Source organism: Channa argus, chromosome 6, assembly GCF_033026475.1.
Source record: "Channa argus isolate prfri chromosome 6, Channa argus male v1.0, whole genome shotgun sequence".
NCBI lineage: Eukaryota > Metazoa > Chordata > Actinopteri > Anabantiformes > Channidae > Channa > Channa argus.
The window spans coordinates 20284884-20301587 of NC_090202.1; the positions used below are offsets into that span (position 1 = coordinate 20284884).

The window sequence follows — 16704 nt, forward strand, 5'->3', positions numbered from 1 at the left end:
GCGTAGCAAGTTCATAAACAGAAGAAACCTCTCTGCCTTTTTGTCCAAAATGTCCCTGAAAACAGTTTAAAATCCATCCATGTGCAAGTCCCAGCTTGAACAGCCATTACAGAAAAAGACGACAGCCATAGCAGCAGCTCGATGAGGCACAGTGCAGTTAATTGGTCATAAAGTAAAAACTATGAAAATGTACATGATAGTGGAACTAGATGGGAGATCAGGGGATCCCCAGCATTTTCTAAAATAGTTCCTGTTGGAGCCATAAAAGTTCTTGCCAAATTTTGCAGCTATCCATCCAACATTTGTGAGGACAATCCAAAAATAATATCAACCTTTTTTTGATACTAGAAGAAAAGTCAGAGGATTGCAAAATGATTCATCTTCTAGGCTCAAATATTTTATAGTGATCCAGTTATTAGTTCAACTCACTTCGCTAATAATCAAAAATCCATTTCATGGTGGTAAAGAAGAAGATCCCATGTATGTACAACATGTCAGTATCTAATAGAATTCAGTCGTGGGCTGATTCATTTCAAGTCAATTCTGGTTTATTTTAAAACTCTTCCCTGCTTCTTATATAGTCATCTGCATGGTATTTATACAACTGTATATTGTTTATTATTATTTTCAATATAAATACACATTTCTTGACTCAAAGACTTTCTGGGTTATGTCTCTAAAGTTGTGAACCATCACTCTTCACTCACTTTCCTCTCACTTTTTTCACTCACTTTATCTCCCTGCTCTCTCTTTCTTTGCCCCACGTGACTCAGAGCTCAGTTTTCCAGTGTTTGTTTTGTTCCACGACTGTCATTCGTCTCCTCTGTTCATTCCCATTACTCACCGAAGACTCAAGCGGAAAGAAAAAAGGTGCCTTCAGGCTGAGTTGCGAGCAGGAGAAGCTGTGTTTATCACACATGGATGTGCATATGTGCTGTCCATCAAACGTCCTCTGAAGTAATACCTCGCAGGCCAGACACAAGGTCATCTCTGTGCTGGAAGCCTCTCGATCAATATGCTCAGACGTTTGAGAAGCTCAGCCCAACTCTTTTCCTACTGATTCAGCTCTCATTGTTTGCTTTCCTCGGCTTTCCTCTTTTTTTTTTTCCTTCCACATGTGCAGTACTCAGTTTTCCTCTTATATTGTCCTTCACTTCAACAACTCTGTCAACCTGGAGAGTTAAGTAAAAACAAAACAACACAATAAACTCGACACAAAATTCAAGCAGCTGGGAATTAAGACTCAAGTATTTGGATTATGGATTATAATAGTGTGTCGACCTAAGGACGTACTTAAGAATGACAGCACAAAGGATAGAGTAATCATAATGTCAGTGTGAAGGGTGGCGCCACATTGTGATTGGCTCAGATGACAAGCCAGGAGCGGTTTTACCTTTGAATCAGTAAATTGAATTATGAAACAAAGTGACCCGATGAAAAGGGTTGCAGTGACAGTATAGAGCTACGGGATGTAAGCCAGTTTGAAGAGCTGGCTCTTCACCCAAAGGTTTCTTAATTAAATTGGTTGACAAAAGCATTGAGGCTTGTATGTGTGTGTGTCTGTGTTTGCGAAAGAGGATTTGAAGTGGCGGGATTGTTATCTCTTGACTTGGTCTTCATTTCAGCTTCTTTGTGTTGCCATAGGAGTGAGAGGCTTCAGTGAATTAGGACTTGCTTGAGTTGTCACAGCTGAGGTAGGTTTCAAAATAACTAAAGAAGCTAAAAATCCCCAAATTATGCTTTTAATTAAACGTATCCCTTTGGCTAGCCAGGATGTCAATATTGGATATTAATTATATTGGAATTTAATTCATGATATCTATAATACAGTATCTGCAACTACAGAATAAAAAACAAGACTAGGGTTATGATGAATTCCATGAGATACAGCTAATACATATGTCCCAATATAGTTGCATTGACAGCAGCATTTAGTCAATTTGTTTGTCTTGCTTTTCTCCATTTCAGACATTCAACACAGCCTTCTTCCTTTTGCCACAGTAGCAGTGTTGCCCTACAAATGTCTGGTTAGTCCAACAATTCGGTCCAGGCAGAAATATCTGTGGGTTCTTTGCCATCAACTTTTGTTCAGACATTTGTGGTCCGTGGATAATGAATCCTAACAACTTTGGTGATCCTTTCAGTTGTCTTGTGGCACCACGATGATGTTGACAAATGTGGTCCAGAATGACATATCTTTTCAACTATGAGAAGACTGAGGTGACTTTTTCTTAGTACCTAGAGGATAATTTATAACAGAATCTGCCAACAGTTTACGTAGTTCCTAAAATATCTTTACAGCTACAGGATGGAGGGTCAGCAAAGAACAATAATAATTTAAACATTTTAAAATAAACACGAAAAACTTTTTCAATTTTTAAAGAAGTGGTATTATAAAAAATATGTTTGGGATGGTTTGGGCTGATGGTGGGGGTCATTCTCTCCTGATAAATCAATGCAGTGTTTTTAACTTGTTTAAAATATTTAATCTCTTGCATCCTCGACAACAAGCAGTGTTGACATTGTGCCCGGTTTGACGTGACACTAAAAAATGAAATCATACAATAAGCCCACTCCTGTCCAGCCTTACGTTGAGTGCATTAGCAGACTTTTGGTAAAGTTTTCAAACAAACACTGCTGTATTTAATCAACTTAGTATGTGTTCAAATTTGGCCAGTGAGTGCTGTCATTCACTGTCAGTGGAAACCCGACATAGTCGCTCAGTGCACTCTGCTGCACAAGACAGACAAAAGGCCCCCAGCATCGCTACAATGACAAGAGGAAGAAAACTCGACTGTATGCTAATATGATGGGATGGAATTCTGCGACGGACGTGTAAGAACCAATCAGTTTAATCTAAATTCCAGGGGATACCATACCAACTTGTCAAAAATACATTCTTAGTCTGTGGCAAATTTCTCAAACTCAGTCTTGCTAATCTTTTTCATCTTCCTATGAGCTTGCCAAGGATCTGAGAAAGCGGTACACTTTCCCTTTGAGGCTGATAACATCTCCCTCTGCAAACCTCAGAGCTTAAACATATGCGGCCTTGTGCTGGTAATTTCTCAGGAAATGTGTAAAATGCTATTTGGCTCAAAGTTTACCCGAGCTCTGTTTCTAAAACAGTCCTTTCTTCCCCCATCTCTCTCGGGCCCTTATCAAAGACTCGGGACAATCAACAGTTTATCGCTGCTGGAAATGAACACAGGAAGCAGATGCTGTTCTGATTAAATACACACATGCCCTATACTAAATGAGTGCTGCTTGCTGCTGCCTCGAGGGCTGAAGAGTTAAGGGCCAAGTCTTTGAGTCATGATATCTGCTGAACATGTGCTGCAGAGGGGGACACTGCTAACTGCTAACGGACTGGCCATTTTTATCCCGTCCGTGTGTGTGTGTTTGTGTGTGAGTGACAGTGGATAACAGAAAGCAAGGAACATTGCCAAGATGCTTCCCCCCCCCCCCCCGAGTATTATATGCCATCATATAACACTGTATAATCAATTAATGATAGTTGCATAATCACCTCTGGAGATGTTGCCATAATTGTACACATTACACTGTGTGTGTGTGTGTGTGTGTGTGTGTGTGTGTGTGTATAAATAAGAGCCAGGGAGATCGTCATGTAGTTTCTACATTTTAATAAGAATGCGCTTTGGCACCCCCTTTATTTTCTTCACTTTAGGCTATTATTTTACAAACTAGATATAAAAGGACATAAATAAACGACATAAGTTACATGTACCTAGATCTCCTTGTCAAAACAAAAAAATTAAACAACCAAACAACAACAAAAAAAAAACAACCCCCCCCCAAACAAAATCATGATCATGTCAAAAAAGTACAAAATAAAGATTGAGAGAATGTTAGATCTAAGTGGCTAGATCATATGGCATCGGAAGGCATACAATGACAAACATTAACTCTTACATTTTGTTTTTGTTTTTTTGTTTTTTTCATATTTTTGTTTGTTTCTTCAAATCAGCTGACATTTAAGTAAAGGAAAGTATTTTACATTACATTCTGATTTCTTTCTCCTTCCCAGCAAGTCTTGCATATTTCCAAACAGGTCCTTTTTTGATAGATAAAACCCAAAAAAACAATGCACTGCCAAATAAGGAAAGAGCAGTAGAGCTGTATTAAGGACGGAGGTGTTTTTGTCGAATATGAAGCGTCACTTATGAGTTCAAAAACATTCATTTAAGTATATTTCAATGACAAAAAGGAAGAAAACAAATGATAAACCTGTAACTGTATGATGTGCTCGGGAAAGAAATAAAAATAACCAACAGTTTTTCCTTTTCCAACACATTTGGTCTTCACTTCTCTGATCCTTTGTAGTTTACAGGTGTGTCAATTTAAAGTACTCCCATTTCCATATAGAGAGACATGGTTCAGGCATTTCCTTCTTGACTTGTCATGAGCTCTAGGCCGTGTTTGCACAGACAGTAGGCTTATGGTCACTTTTGTCTGTGTCTCTGTGTGTCCATTTGCAAAGCAGAAATGCGTTGCATTCTAGAAAGCTGTTTAGTAAAAGCTGCTGCTGCTAAGTAGAGCTTGCACAATGGGATCAACACACCTTTCTTAAGATGATAAAAAAGCAGAAAAGTCCAGGGTTTTTTTTCTATCAAAAACAATACACCTCTGTTGTGTCCTCTTCCCCAATAGTGGCATGAAAACAGACACAATTACTGATAGTACTTTAAAGACATTGTCACTCACACACCTGGGCAAACACACACACACACACACACACACACTCTCTCTCTCTCTCTCTCATGCACACATATCATTACATTCACACAAATCAAATGCTTGTTACTTTACATGCAAACGGAAAAACATTAAAAGCAAACCAAAAAAATAAAAACATCACAAAATAAAATGAACTTTTAAAAAAAAAGTACATTATCCGCTGAAGCAGAACTCCTCGATTATATTACATTCTTCTTATTGTCTCTCTTTTTAATCCGGTTAAATCATCCGTAGTAATTCCAGTACACTGCTGGATGGTCACAAGCACACAGTGGCTAGTTTGTCAAGTTGACATGTTGTGACAGTGGACGTCCCATACGCTTGGGAATGGATTTGTCATTTCGATGTTGGAGGAGGCTCCTAGTAGAAGAGGGAGGTGCGGGAGGAGGAAGACAAAGAGGAGGAGGAATAAGGAAGAATTATAGTCGTGGCGAGCAAGGCCGGGTTCCTGTTTATGATGGACGGCAGCAGCTGGGTTGAAAGAAAAGGGGAAGGAAAAAAAAAGAGGCCGCGTCAGTCATGGTGATTGTGAATATAAACAATTTGCAATTTACTTGGCATCCAGTCCTGACCAACAATACAGCTCTGCAGCTCCAGCTCAAAGGAACATTCAACTCATCCACTAAACAAAGTCAGTGCCAAAGCCAGAGCATCCACAGAGTGTGAGGAGCCGCCCAACAGAGGGAAAAATATGGATTCCATGGCAATAATGTATTAACTTGTTTGCATCACATGCTGTTGTGTGTACATAATATATGAAACATGCCCTTGACTTGTTGGCCCACATTAAAAGAACACCAGATTAACATTTAATGGCTGCTAGTATGAACACTTTATGTAAAGATCCATTATACCAGGCTTTTTTTGATGTCAACTGAAACAAATGAACAAAAGTAAAATCATCATCATGTCTCACGCACAAATATTGGTTAATTATGGCCCATTAACATATGTTGCAGATATACTGGTTTAAAATGGTTTTTAATACTTGATCTACACACACTGATATATCCGGAGGACAAAACATTAGCACCTCAATATAATACAGTTACAAAGTAAACCTAAAAAAATTTTGTTCAGTAACATTTTATTATTTTGGTCAATCAACACACAATTAATTTGCAACTGTTTCGATCATAGGGCTTTTAATGTGAGGATTTTCTTTGTCAAAATGTCGTATGTTGATGCTTTGGACTGTTGGCCACAAAATCAATATGTCACTGTGGACTTTAAATTAAAACAGCCCATTGTTCAGTGCTTTAGAGACACAAAAATACATTGTCAGACCGTAATTATGAATTGCAGGTGTTTTCAACAGTACCACCAACTAATTAGCATAACATGGATTTGACACCTCTGTAGAAATTTTATAAGTAAATAGTTAAACCTTGTTTGAGGGCTATTTAACTGCATTACTTTTACATACCAGTATTACGTAGCACTGGACTGTCTAAATCATACTAAATAAAAATAAATCAAACAGGTCAGTTTCATCATATAAATGCAAACACATGTGTATGTGGATAAAATCATTCGTGAACGTGCTGAGAAAGCTTCAGCTATGCTTTATTAACTTGTGGGCATGTGCTCATTTATGTGCATAAATTATTATCTTCTGCTCAGAAACTGAAGAAATGGAAATGTAGTTTGGGGTTAAACAAAAAATGGGAACAATCAGTAGTATCGGGTGAACTAAAATAAATTAAAACCCTCTGTTAAGACCCTTGACGACATCTTTCTGTGTTAGCTCAGGAGAAAGTTACACCCCAAGAGCACCAGCTTCTCTTTCCTGGAAAGTGTTGCCGAGCTCTTGTTTGGCTGACTGGGATTCAGCGGCTGATTAATTCTTCTCATTAACATGCCAGTGGCGTCAGCATGCAGACTGATCACAGACCAGTGGCTATTGATCTGCTCCGGCTGCCTAAGGTGGTGCAACCCGCTTGTTAATTAACACAGATTCTGGAGCTGAGGGGCCAGTGATGAGAGAGGAGGGGGTCTAATGAATCTCAAAGTCTGTTGTTAGCTGGATATTAAAACTGAAATAATAGGGAGGTAGAAGCCAGTATGTTCGTTTTTTTTAGTTTAATTGAGGCATGTTTGTGCTGAGTGTAGGTAAAAAAATTAAAAATAAAAGAATATTGATCCTCACCTTGATGATGGTTTACTCAGTGTATTTTCTTGTTTATTTTCCTGGTGATGATGATGCTGATGATTTTAACTCATTCTGCATCCATATTGCATTTGCTGCACCCCAGGGTCTGAATAAATCCTGCCAAGAAATTAAATCATCCATTTCATGAAGGCAGTTCAACTGGTCCAAACACCTGTCTATGAAAAGCTGTGATGAAGAGTCAATGGGTCCAGCAATAGCGGTGGTGGGAGCTTTGATTCAGATGAGGAGACAAATGGAAGAATCCAAATTGTGTATTTATCAGAAGTGTGGCAGAGCATTTTTGGGAAGACAGGGGAGTGGGAAGGCTCCTCTGGAAGATCAAAGACATTCTCTGCAACGTCCTGAGGGCAACAAAATACAGTGTTCTGGGAGAAAAACAAGGCCAGAACATAGCAAAAAAAGAAAAACATCAGTCCTCCCTGCACCGCCATCTTCGCTCAGAATCCGACACTCAACCTCTCAGATTCACTGTTTATATCTGATGGTTCGGATCCTCCATTTTGTCAGTGAGATATCAAACAGATCCAGCTGAGACAGAGAACAATGGGGCAGCTGCTAGGCCCAGTAACAATTCATGTATAATAAACACACTCAAAGGAAATCAAAAAAATCTGCTCCGTGGATTATTCCAGAAAAAAAGTTCCAGAAACAACACTTTGCCCCGAGAGGAGGAAGAAAGGTATGATTCCTCCTCCCTTTCTCTTCCTTTCAGGCCATTAAAGGCACTCCAGATTTGGCCTCTCGGAAGTAGTTTTCCAGCAGTCCCTCCATCTATCCATAAATACTGCAGACAGAAGTATCCCATTCTCCAAAACAATAAAAAGGGAAAGGTAAAGGTCGGATTTTTAAAAAAGTGCCATTTTCACCACTTTTTTTTCTTCATCAACCTCTTCTTTATTTTAGATCCAATTTAAAGTGCATGGATGAGGTAAACTATTTCTTCATAGTTTATTTGTCTCAGTTTTGTTTTTTTTTATAATTTTTTTTTTTATTCATTTATTTTCATAAGAAATGAAGTTGCTTCGCTTCCTTTTCCTTTTTTTCTGTTTAAATCTCTCAGACGGGAACCATTCTGCCTTGCATCTGTTGCATTTGGGACAGCATTCCCTGGACGCTGGTCAGAATTTTGTTCTGGTGCGCTGCTGAAGAGATGCCTATGCGAGCCATGTCCCTGAAAAAGATGGGAAAAGAGGCCTTTTAGGACCGAATACAACAATAATAAACACATGAAGGCCTGATCCACTTGATGCATTTCACAGCTTTCCAGTGGAAACCGGCCTGACAGTTTAACTGCCATATAAGGGATTTTACTTTCAAACTTAACAGTCTTCGTCATGTAAACTTAACGAGTGAAAAATGAAAATATCACAGAGAAGTGCTTTGCAAATGTTTATATGCTAATCTTAAAGAACATTTGAGAAAACACACGTACACCTATTTGCCTTGTTGCTGAGAACATTGAAAGTACTCTCAGATCTACAGATACTTTAAATGAAAAGCCGTCAGTCCCGGAGCTCGGCTAAAGCTGTGGAGCAGAGAAAAACAGCAAAAGAGTTCCATCCACTCCATCCAAAAAATTCCCTCGCTATAAAAAAGTATGTCACTGTTTTGACTGGCTTGCACTTTCTTCTCATCTCGTTCACTTCCTCTCCTTATTCTGTCTTTCCTACTCACTCTTGCGTCATGTGCACCACAGCCTCTGGAGTTGTGTAGCCGGCGGCCGTGAAGTTGTCACTATATCTCTCCATGCCGATGGCCTGCAGCCAGTCCTCCACTGTGCCCACGGCCGAGGACGCCTCAGGGCTCCCTGGCTCCAGCAGGGTGGTTTTGGGTCTGCTGAGGGCAGAAAGGAACTGAGAATTAATTTTGTAAATTTAGTTTTACACATATTTTCAATTTAGCTCAGTGCTCAAAGACGCTGAAATTTTTGGCCCACGAAACAGTTGCACATGATGTGTGCAACCGTCTGTGCAAATAGACAGTAAAAGTTACACTCTGTTTAAGTGCTTATCACTTGAAAGGTAATGGTCCACTTTCTTACACAGTCAGGAACAGCAGTGATTTACTGCACCTACAGTAACAGCAGCATTGTGTGCTGTCACTGTACTGTGATGCTGTGCTGAAGTATCAGAAATGCATGACACATTCACCTTACGTGATGACAGTTGACACCCACAAGCTGTAAAATGCACTGTGCTACATTTCTCTCTGCCTTCACCTTCCTCGGTGGGATCAGCAGGTTTGTCAGTTTAAGCTCTGTTTTGTTGGTCCTACCAGAAACCAAGCCAAGTTAAACACAGTGGATGTGTCCGACACAGTTAGTTAAACCTTATGGTAGAGAAAACACACAAGCTGAGCACCCTTGGGTGAATTTTACAGTGAGACATTCATCAGCAGATTTACCTCTGACTTTTTCACTATTTGAAATGTTCACACTTGGCCACTGAGTCCAAGTTAGCGGCAGCTTTGTCCTGCTTTAGTGACTGTCTCACACACTCACTGTCTCTCTTTATGACTCTCTCTATTTTAAAGAATGTTCAGCTCAACTGTGAGAACAGGATGTCAAACTCTTTAATAAGTAATATCTACTCAGTCAGTGGAAAGAATTATGCTTGGAGATCCTCACACACACACACACACACACACACACACACACACACACACACACACACACACACACACACACACACACACACACACACACACACACACACACATATTCTACAGTCCCCCTCCTGAAACTATAAAAGCTGCACTTATAGGATTCAGTTCTGCTAATTACTCCACAAGGACTCCTCTCTTTTGCTCTTGGTGTGTACCATTAGGTGAGTGTGTGCGCATGAATCCACACTCACATATGCTCACACACTCGTTAAATTCAAACAGACTCCCACTGGCCCCCGTTGAGTCTGTAAACATAGAGTACGTGGGTCATTCTTAACACATTTAGCCAGCAGAGAGTAATGGTGTCAGAGTTGTAGTGTTGTGTTTGTTTTTAATTCGGTGTTACATCGTAATTCTCCCCCACCCTGATAGAGTGGCTACATTCCCGAATGTACAGCATCATTAAAGGTAGTTTGCAGAGAAACCCACCGTGGAGGGGGTTTGTGCTGAAAAGCCACAAATTGCTCGTAGATAATGTTTAATGGTCAATGTAAATACTGAAGAAGAGAGTGTATGTTTTTGGTGGTGGTGTAAGAGATTTAATGCCGTGCACATAGTCGCGTTTGCAGAACACAGGCCGCATAGAGTGCAGCCTAATGAGTAAATCCGATGAGTCAATGTGTGATTATACACATAAGCTTTTTAATGCAACATATTTATGGGTCGTCAGTGTGTATATGTCGGTGTGGAGTTCTTGTGAATTTCAACAACTTTTTAAAAATAATTTTCATGGCCGCAATAGAGTCATTAATGTAAAAAATCTGTGTAATCTGTTTTTTGTGGATACTGTCTTGAAATGGATCGTTTTTTCTCTCTTCTACCCCTATTTTGGAGACAATGACCTAGAATTCCTGCTTCCTAAAATCAGTGATTGTACATAATCTCCAAAAGCTCACATGTACATGGATGGATAACCATGTACTCTACATCTGAAGTAAACATTATTAAAATTGTTCATTACAAACAAAAAGTAAAGATTACAATGTCCCTTGAAAACATTTACATTATGAAATCTTAAATCTTTTAAAGCCCATATTTTCTAAAGAAGGAAAAATATGTGCTCTGCGTCTCACCTGACAGTGGTTTCTCCCCCGGTCCTCTTCAGTGTGCTGGGGTTGCGGATCAGTTTGTCCAGCATGTTGACGATCTGTCCAAACTTTGGCCGGTCAGCTCTCTCTCTCTGCCAGCAGTCCAGCATGAGCTGGTGGAGCGCCACGGGGCAGTCCATGGGCGGGGGCAGCCGATAGCCCTCATCAATCGCCTTGATCACCTACACAGTAGATTAGTGTTGCTGTAAGTCACTTTGTTTCAGAATTTCTTCTGGAAAGTGAAATTGTGATAAACCCTGTAAGCAATTTGATTAAAGTTATGTCTTTTTTTTTATCCCCTAATTTTAAACCCATAATTTAATTTGTTATCACCTCACTTTAGCCTCCTACGCAACATAATACAACATTATGCATAAATTAAATTCTTTATCATCATTAGTGGCAGTAGAAATGTAGATTCAATATGTAATGAGAAGAGGGAATTTGCTGTTGGTGATTTATCACCCCTGCAGGTAATTTGATTTTATAACTAAGTTACAATGATGAAGTATCTTCTAAAAATGTTTGACATTACACATGCAACTGGGAATTATTTGAGCTCTAATATCACATGCTAATTAAAGTTGTATATTTTTTATTATTGTGTTATTACATTTCTCCAGACTTACGTCTTGGTTACTCATGTCCCAGTATGGTCGCTCGCCATATGACATCACCTCCCACATAACAATGCCGTAGCTCCACACGTCGCTGGCCGAGGTGAACTTCCTGTAAGCAATGGCCTCTGGGGCCGTCCAACGGATGGGGATCTTCCCTCCCTATAATTGAAAGATGGACTGATTAATGAAAGCTGACAGAGCTGACAAGTAAGGTGACTCGCAGACAGGCCTCTGACTCAGCCAGGCACACGCTCACCCACACACTCACCCTGGTGGTGTACGCAGCCTCGGGGTCGTCCTCCAGCACTCGGGACATGCCAAAGTCGGACACCTTACACACCAGGTTGCTATTGACCAGGATGTTGCGAGCTGCCAGGTCACGGTGGACGTAGCTCATGTCTGAAAGGTACTTCATGCCTGATGAGATGCCTCGCAATATGCCGACCAGCTGGATGACAGTGAAGCGACCGTCATTCTTCTGCAGAAATTAATTGAAAAATTTGGAATTTATTAGCATTGTACATGTTTTGGGAACAGTATACTTGACTGATCACAGTAGCAACAATAATTTTACTAGTAAGTAATGTTTAATTTTTTAGTTAAAACTAGCTTTTTCTTTGATGGTATTTCTCAAAAACTCAAAACTCATGTCACTAAATGACAAAAAAAAAAAATGCAACTCAAGTCAGCCTTGATCTTGAGTCTTGTCTTTTCTTTGTTATCCAAGAACGTTTTCATTGTGTGATATGCGTATTTTGCCTTGGTCATAAGTAGCCATTCGTACTATATATGTCTCCTCAACACTATATCATGGAAAACATAACTGTTTGTTTTGATGTATTTGTTAGACAATATGCACTGGATTAAGATGATTGATGACTAAAATTGATTAAAACCCAAAGTTTAGTGAATCTTGTCAACACTCAGGAGAAACCTGTGCCAGCCTCCTTGTCTGGAAACAAGGAGGGGATTAAAGCTGGGGCGAATGTTTGCAAACAAACATTTGTAATTTTAGTGGATGACATTCCAGAGATAAGATGGGATCAGTGTATAACACAACCACATGCACATGTGCACAGACAGAAACGCATGACTGACCCTCAGGAATGCATCCAAAGATCCATTTTCCATGTACTCTGTGATAATCATCACTGGCTTACCTAGAGAGAAAGAGTGAGAGAATGAAAGGCAGATGATTATGGAGGTAAACGATGCACATCACAGCTCGACACAGCAGGGGGGTTCTCATGGGAATATATATGTGTGTGTGTGTGTGTGTGTGTGTGTGTGTGTGTGTGTGTGTGTGTGTGTGTGTGTGTGTTAGGACATCCATTTCTGTCCCGTGTGATTTAATTAGCTCAGCGTTTCAGTTGCCATGACTTACCCCTTCTTTCCCTGCACATGCAGTGAAACAAAACACCAGTGCGTATACACACACACACACACACACACACACAGACATACATACACCATCTTGTGTTTATGCAAATATGAACTGACGTTGGACGCATTATCCAAAGTCCCATCACAGTCACCCACCCAGAAACCCTCTGACTTGCTATTTATGTTGCTCCCTGTCCCTTTACCCCCTTTCTCCTCTGCCAACTTTGGACACATCTGTCACTCTCCTGCTAGCTTCTTACTGTTACTGTCTTTTTTCCGTCCTCCTTCTCTCACCCTCTCTTTTCTCCCCAGTCATTGCCACTCCTCTCTGGCCTTTATCACCCCATCCCTCTGTCTTCCCCTCCCTGTCTCTATTTGGGGAGCGTCTGTCTCTTTATCTGAGCTGGGGCAGGCGATGGAGAGGGTGGACATTCCCTGGTGTGTCTCTGTCTGTCTTTGTCTTTTAGGATCAGGGGGGGATAGCTGGCATGGGGAGGGGGTGTTAGAGAAAAAGAAAAGGAAGAGAGCGTGTCTGTTTTCGTCCCAATACGGCAGCAAGCTGGTGTCTAACCAGCCATAGCAACAACACATGCCGAAAAGTGCTACCACAAATTCCTCCTAGGACTGCACCATTCTGTGCTTTCTTTTTCAAGTGGCACAGTTAAGGTGGACTTATTGTGTTGTGTTTAAGAAAAGTGCTGACTTAAAGCTAATCCCTCGAGAGCTGGTTATGTGAAATTTCTCCTAAAGAAGAATCACTAAAGAAGCAGAGAGTCAGCCGAATGGTTAGAAGCTAAAGTCTTGAAGGTGAAGTTCCTCCACTTCACAGCAGGCCTCTTGCCATGCCAAGGGGCCATCAGTCACCGCTTTACCCGCTGTGTGATTGGCACTCCATTAATTATAGGAGCTCCAGCGATGCCCCAAAAAGAGGAAGTAGAGTTAAAGCTGGGGGAGAGTGGGGGCCCTCTTTGTCAGCCATCTTTGTTCCCTTTGTTGTGTGCCTTTGCCCCAGGGCCGACGGTGATTGACAGCTCCCAAATCAAGTCTGAGGAGCATCTGACCTGCGACCTTAAACTCTCGCCTTCCCAGCCCCGCCCTCTTCCTCCCAGGCCATTTGCATGCTAATTCCTTGTTTACTGAATACGCACTGCCGCCTTTGGCAATGAACTCTGGGCAAGAGCCCCGCCAGTGGGCCGATTATCACCTGCCAACAAAACAGGGGAAGGGGAAAAACGCAACAGGGGGACAGTATTGGAGGAACGTTGGGCAAATGCTCCATGGAGGCCCTGGCGTTTGCAACGAACAAAGATCTGGCTTTTAAAGGGCAATCCTTTCTAAATTAGCACACTTTTGCTTTATGTAAATCAGCCATTACACATATCATGTCTGATTTTGAGCTCTAATGGAGGCTAGAATTTAATTATACACTCGCATGGTAGAAACATTAAGCATATACAGGCTTTGAGATGGTGGACTACAGCCAGCAGTCCACAGTGAGAGATTTTTGCACATTTATGTATTTTAGTGCCTATTTGGAATTCCTCCATAATTAATAAGGCTTAATTGGCTCTGTTGGACATGCCAGCAAACTGGGGCCAGATTGAGAATTCCTTTTAACTTGATTGTAATGGAGAAGGGAGTGCAATTCAAATAATGGATTTTTAATAGATTCCACTGACACACTCAAGTGTGAAGGACTAATTTGCCCAAACCTCGTGTCAAGCTCTCAAAAGTAAGAGTGGAAGGAGGTGGAGTGGGAGTTATCGGATGCCCTTCTTGCGTTGGCTTCTCTTGCTTTCACTTCTGCTCTTGTCGCTGCTGTGTAGCTCATCTGCTTCTCCTTCATTTCTCCCTCTGTCTCGCTCCATCTCTTTCTTTTTCAGCCTCCGGTTCAGTGGTTCGACCACCCTCTGCTTTCGCTCTCTGTCGTCCTCACTATTGTTCTGTCTTCTCTCTAATCTATCAGCTTCTAAATGCCTCCCTGTCTCTTTCTCTCAGTGTCTCTATTTGTGCCTTCCTGGCTGACACTTGCCTGTGATTCCTTTTCTTTCCTTCTGACCATCTGTCCCTCTTCCTTGTCTTTCCCACTCCATCTCTGCAAGGTCTGAGAGGTCGTTCCCTGCCGTGAGACGTGTTATTGGTCATAAGCAATTCTGCCTGTGCTGCTGTTCACTTTCAGCTCTGGCTGGGCTAAATGTGTGTGCTTGTGTGTGTGTCTTTGTGTACAGTGAGTACAAAAGTGAGCGAGATGGTGTTATCTAGCAGAGATAGGGCCAGGATGTTGTGTCACGGCACATTAAGGCCCTTCATCCATCTAACTGGAGCCGAGGCTGACCATCACCTATTGTAACACTCACACACATACATGCAATCAAAGACATGCAGACAGCGACATGTGCTGACAGGACACACACACGCACGTGCACACAAGCCTAAGAAATAGCAGTGGGAAAAGGTATAAAAGGTAGAGAGAAAAACTGTGACAGAGAGGAGAGAGTTCCAAGGGCAGAGGGAGGGAGATTTGGCCAGTGTTTTGTGGCCATGCAGCAGCAGATAGAGGAGGGATAGGGTATCACTCCCTAACCCCAAACACATTTACAGCTGACACCATGATTAATGAGCCTGGTGCTGTGCTACAGGGCCTGTTCCTAGACCCATTAGACCCCCTCCCAACTGTCCAGCTACTTCTAACTCCACTTCCCCCTTCCTATGAATGCTGAACGTCTTCCATCTGGACAAAGCCCACCTGGGGATACATGGGATGGGACGTATTGACACATATGTACACATGCCCAGCCATGTGCACGTGTTAATGTATGTATCCTAGAATGTATGCAACATAGGCATTTTTATCACTTCAGATACTGCGCACAATGGTCCACACACACACACACTCACAAACACACACACACACACACACACACACATTTGGCTAGTAAAGATTAGTTTGTCCCTATGCTCACTCTTCTCCAAAGTCACCAAAAACCGCAGACGTAGTTTGTAATGATTTATTCGAGAAAGAGGACAGGAGAAATAAATGTCCTTTCTGTGCTATTATAATATAATAGCCATTGTGTGTGCAAATGGGTTTGTGTGTGTATGTGTATGCAAACTGAAAAGTAATATATATTCCCAAAATAGATTAGGTTTTTTTGAATAGTGAAAGAATAAGGCACTAAGTTATGTCCCTGCTCTGATTTGTAAATAAGAAACAGCAAACACACAAAAACAAAAATGCTTCACATACATTTGGTAACAACGCCCTCTAGGTGAATGATGTTCGGATGGTCGAACTGGCCCATGATGCTGGCCTCGGACAGGAAGTCCCTCCTCTGCTTGTCAGTATAACCGGCCTTCAGCGTCTTGATGGCCACACAGATCTCCCTCTTTCCCGGCATCTTCAGGCGGCCACTGCAAACCTCACCAAACTCCCCTGAAAACACACGTTCCAGTTGAAAATGTGGAATGATGATACACAAGCACTCTGATACTACAGTGCATGAGCTATAAATCACATCAAGAAAGGAGTAGGTTAAGGTTTGTGTGTGTGTGTGTGTGTGTCTGTCTGTTTGTATGCGTGTGTGCAGGTTAGAAGGGGTCCAGTTTAAACATTGATCAGGGTCTCTAATCCTTCACTCCCCCCCTCTCCTCACCCACTGGAGCAGAGAGAGAGAGGGGAAATGGATATTGATTCTTTCTCTTTATTATTTTGTCATTGGATGACTTTTCTCTGGCCACAGGAATAGCACGGACAACATATTTAGCCTCCCCTGGACTTTCTTTTTTTATTTGTTGACCTTTCTAGAGGCAGACCAAATGTTACTGGCCAGGAAAACAATGGCTTTTATTCTCAAGCACTGCATATTAGAGCACACACAAACAAGAATCATAGAGAAAGGTACGCTGGCAGCAAATATTTGCATGAAACGAATACCAAAGATGCAGTTATCCCATTTGGTGTATGCTTTTATCTAAACTATGTTAGCGTATACCTCACTGCAAAACCTCCACATAGTGCTGT

At 41.4% G+C, this 16704-nt stretch overlaps 1 protein-coding gene across 3 annotated transcripts in view; it reads right to left on the bottom strand.

Moving 5' to 3' along the window:
* Positions 1-3626: 3626 nt before the first annotated feature.
* Positions 3627-16704, bottom strand: part of epha4l (eph receptor A4, like) — a 51338-nt gene continuing 38260 nt past the window's right edge. For 2 of the 3 annotated variants that reach the window (XM_067507604.1, XM_067507602.1), the window contains exons 11-18: positions 15931-16116; positions 12399-12460; positions 11569-11778; positions 11310-11459; positions 10666-10862; positions 8603-8764; positions 6905-8099; positions 3627-5226 (exon numbers count right to left, since the gene is read on the bottom strand). In XM_067507604.1, the coding sequence (XP_067363705.1) occupies positions 7985-8099; positions 8603-8764; positions 10666-10862; positions 11310-11459; positions 11569-11778; positions 12399-12460; positions 15931-16116 (1082 nt within the window). In that variant the 3' untranslated portion in view covers positions 3627-5226; positions 6905-7984. The remainder of the gene's footprint in view (positions 5227-6904; positions 8100-8602; positions 8765-10665; positions 10863-11309; positions 11460-11568; positions 11779-12398; positions 12461-15930; positions 16117-16704) is intronic. The other variant, XM_067507603.1, reaches the window with a different exon arrangement.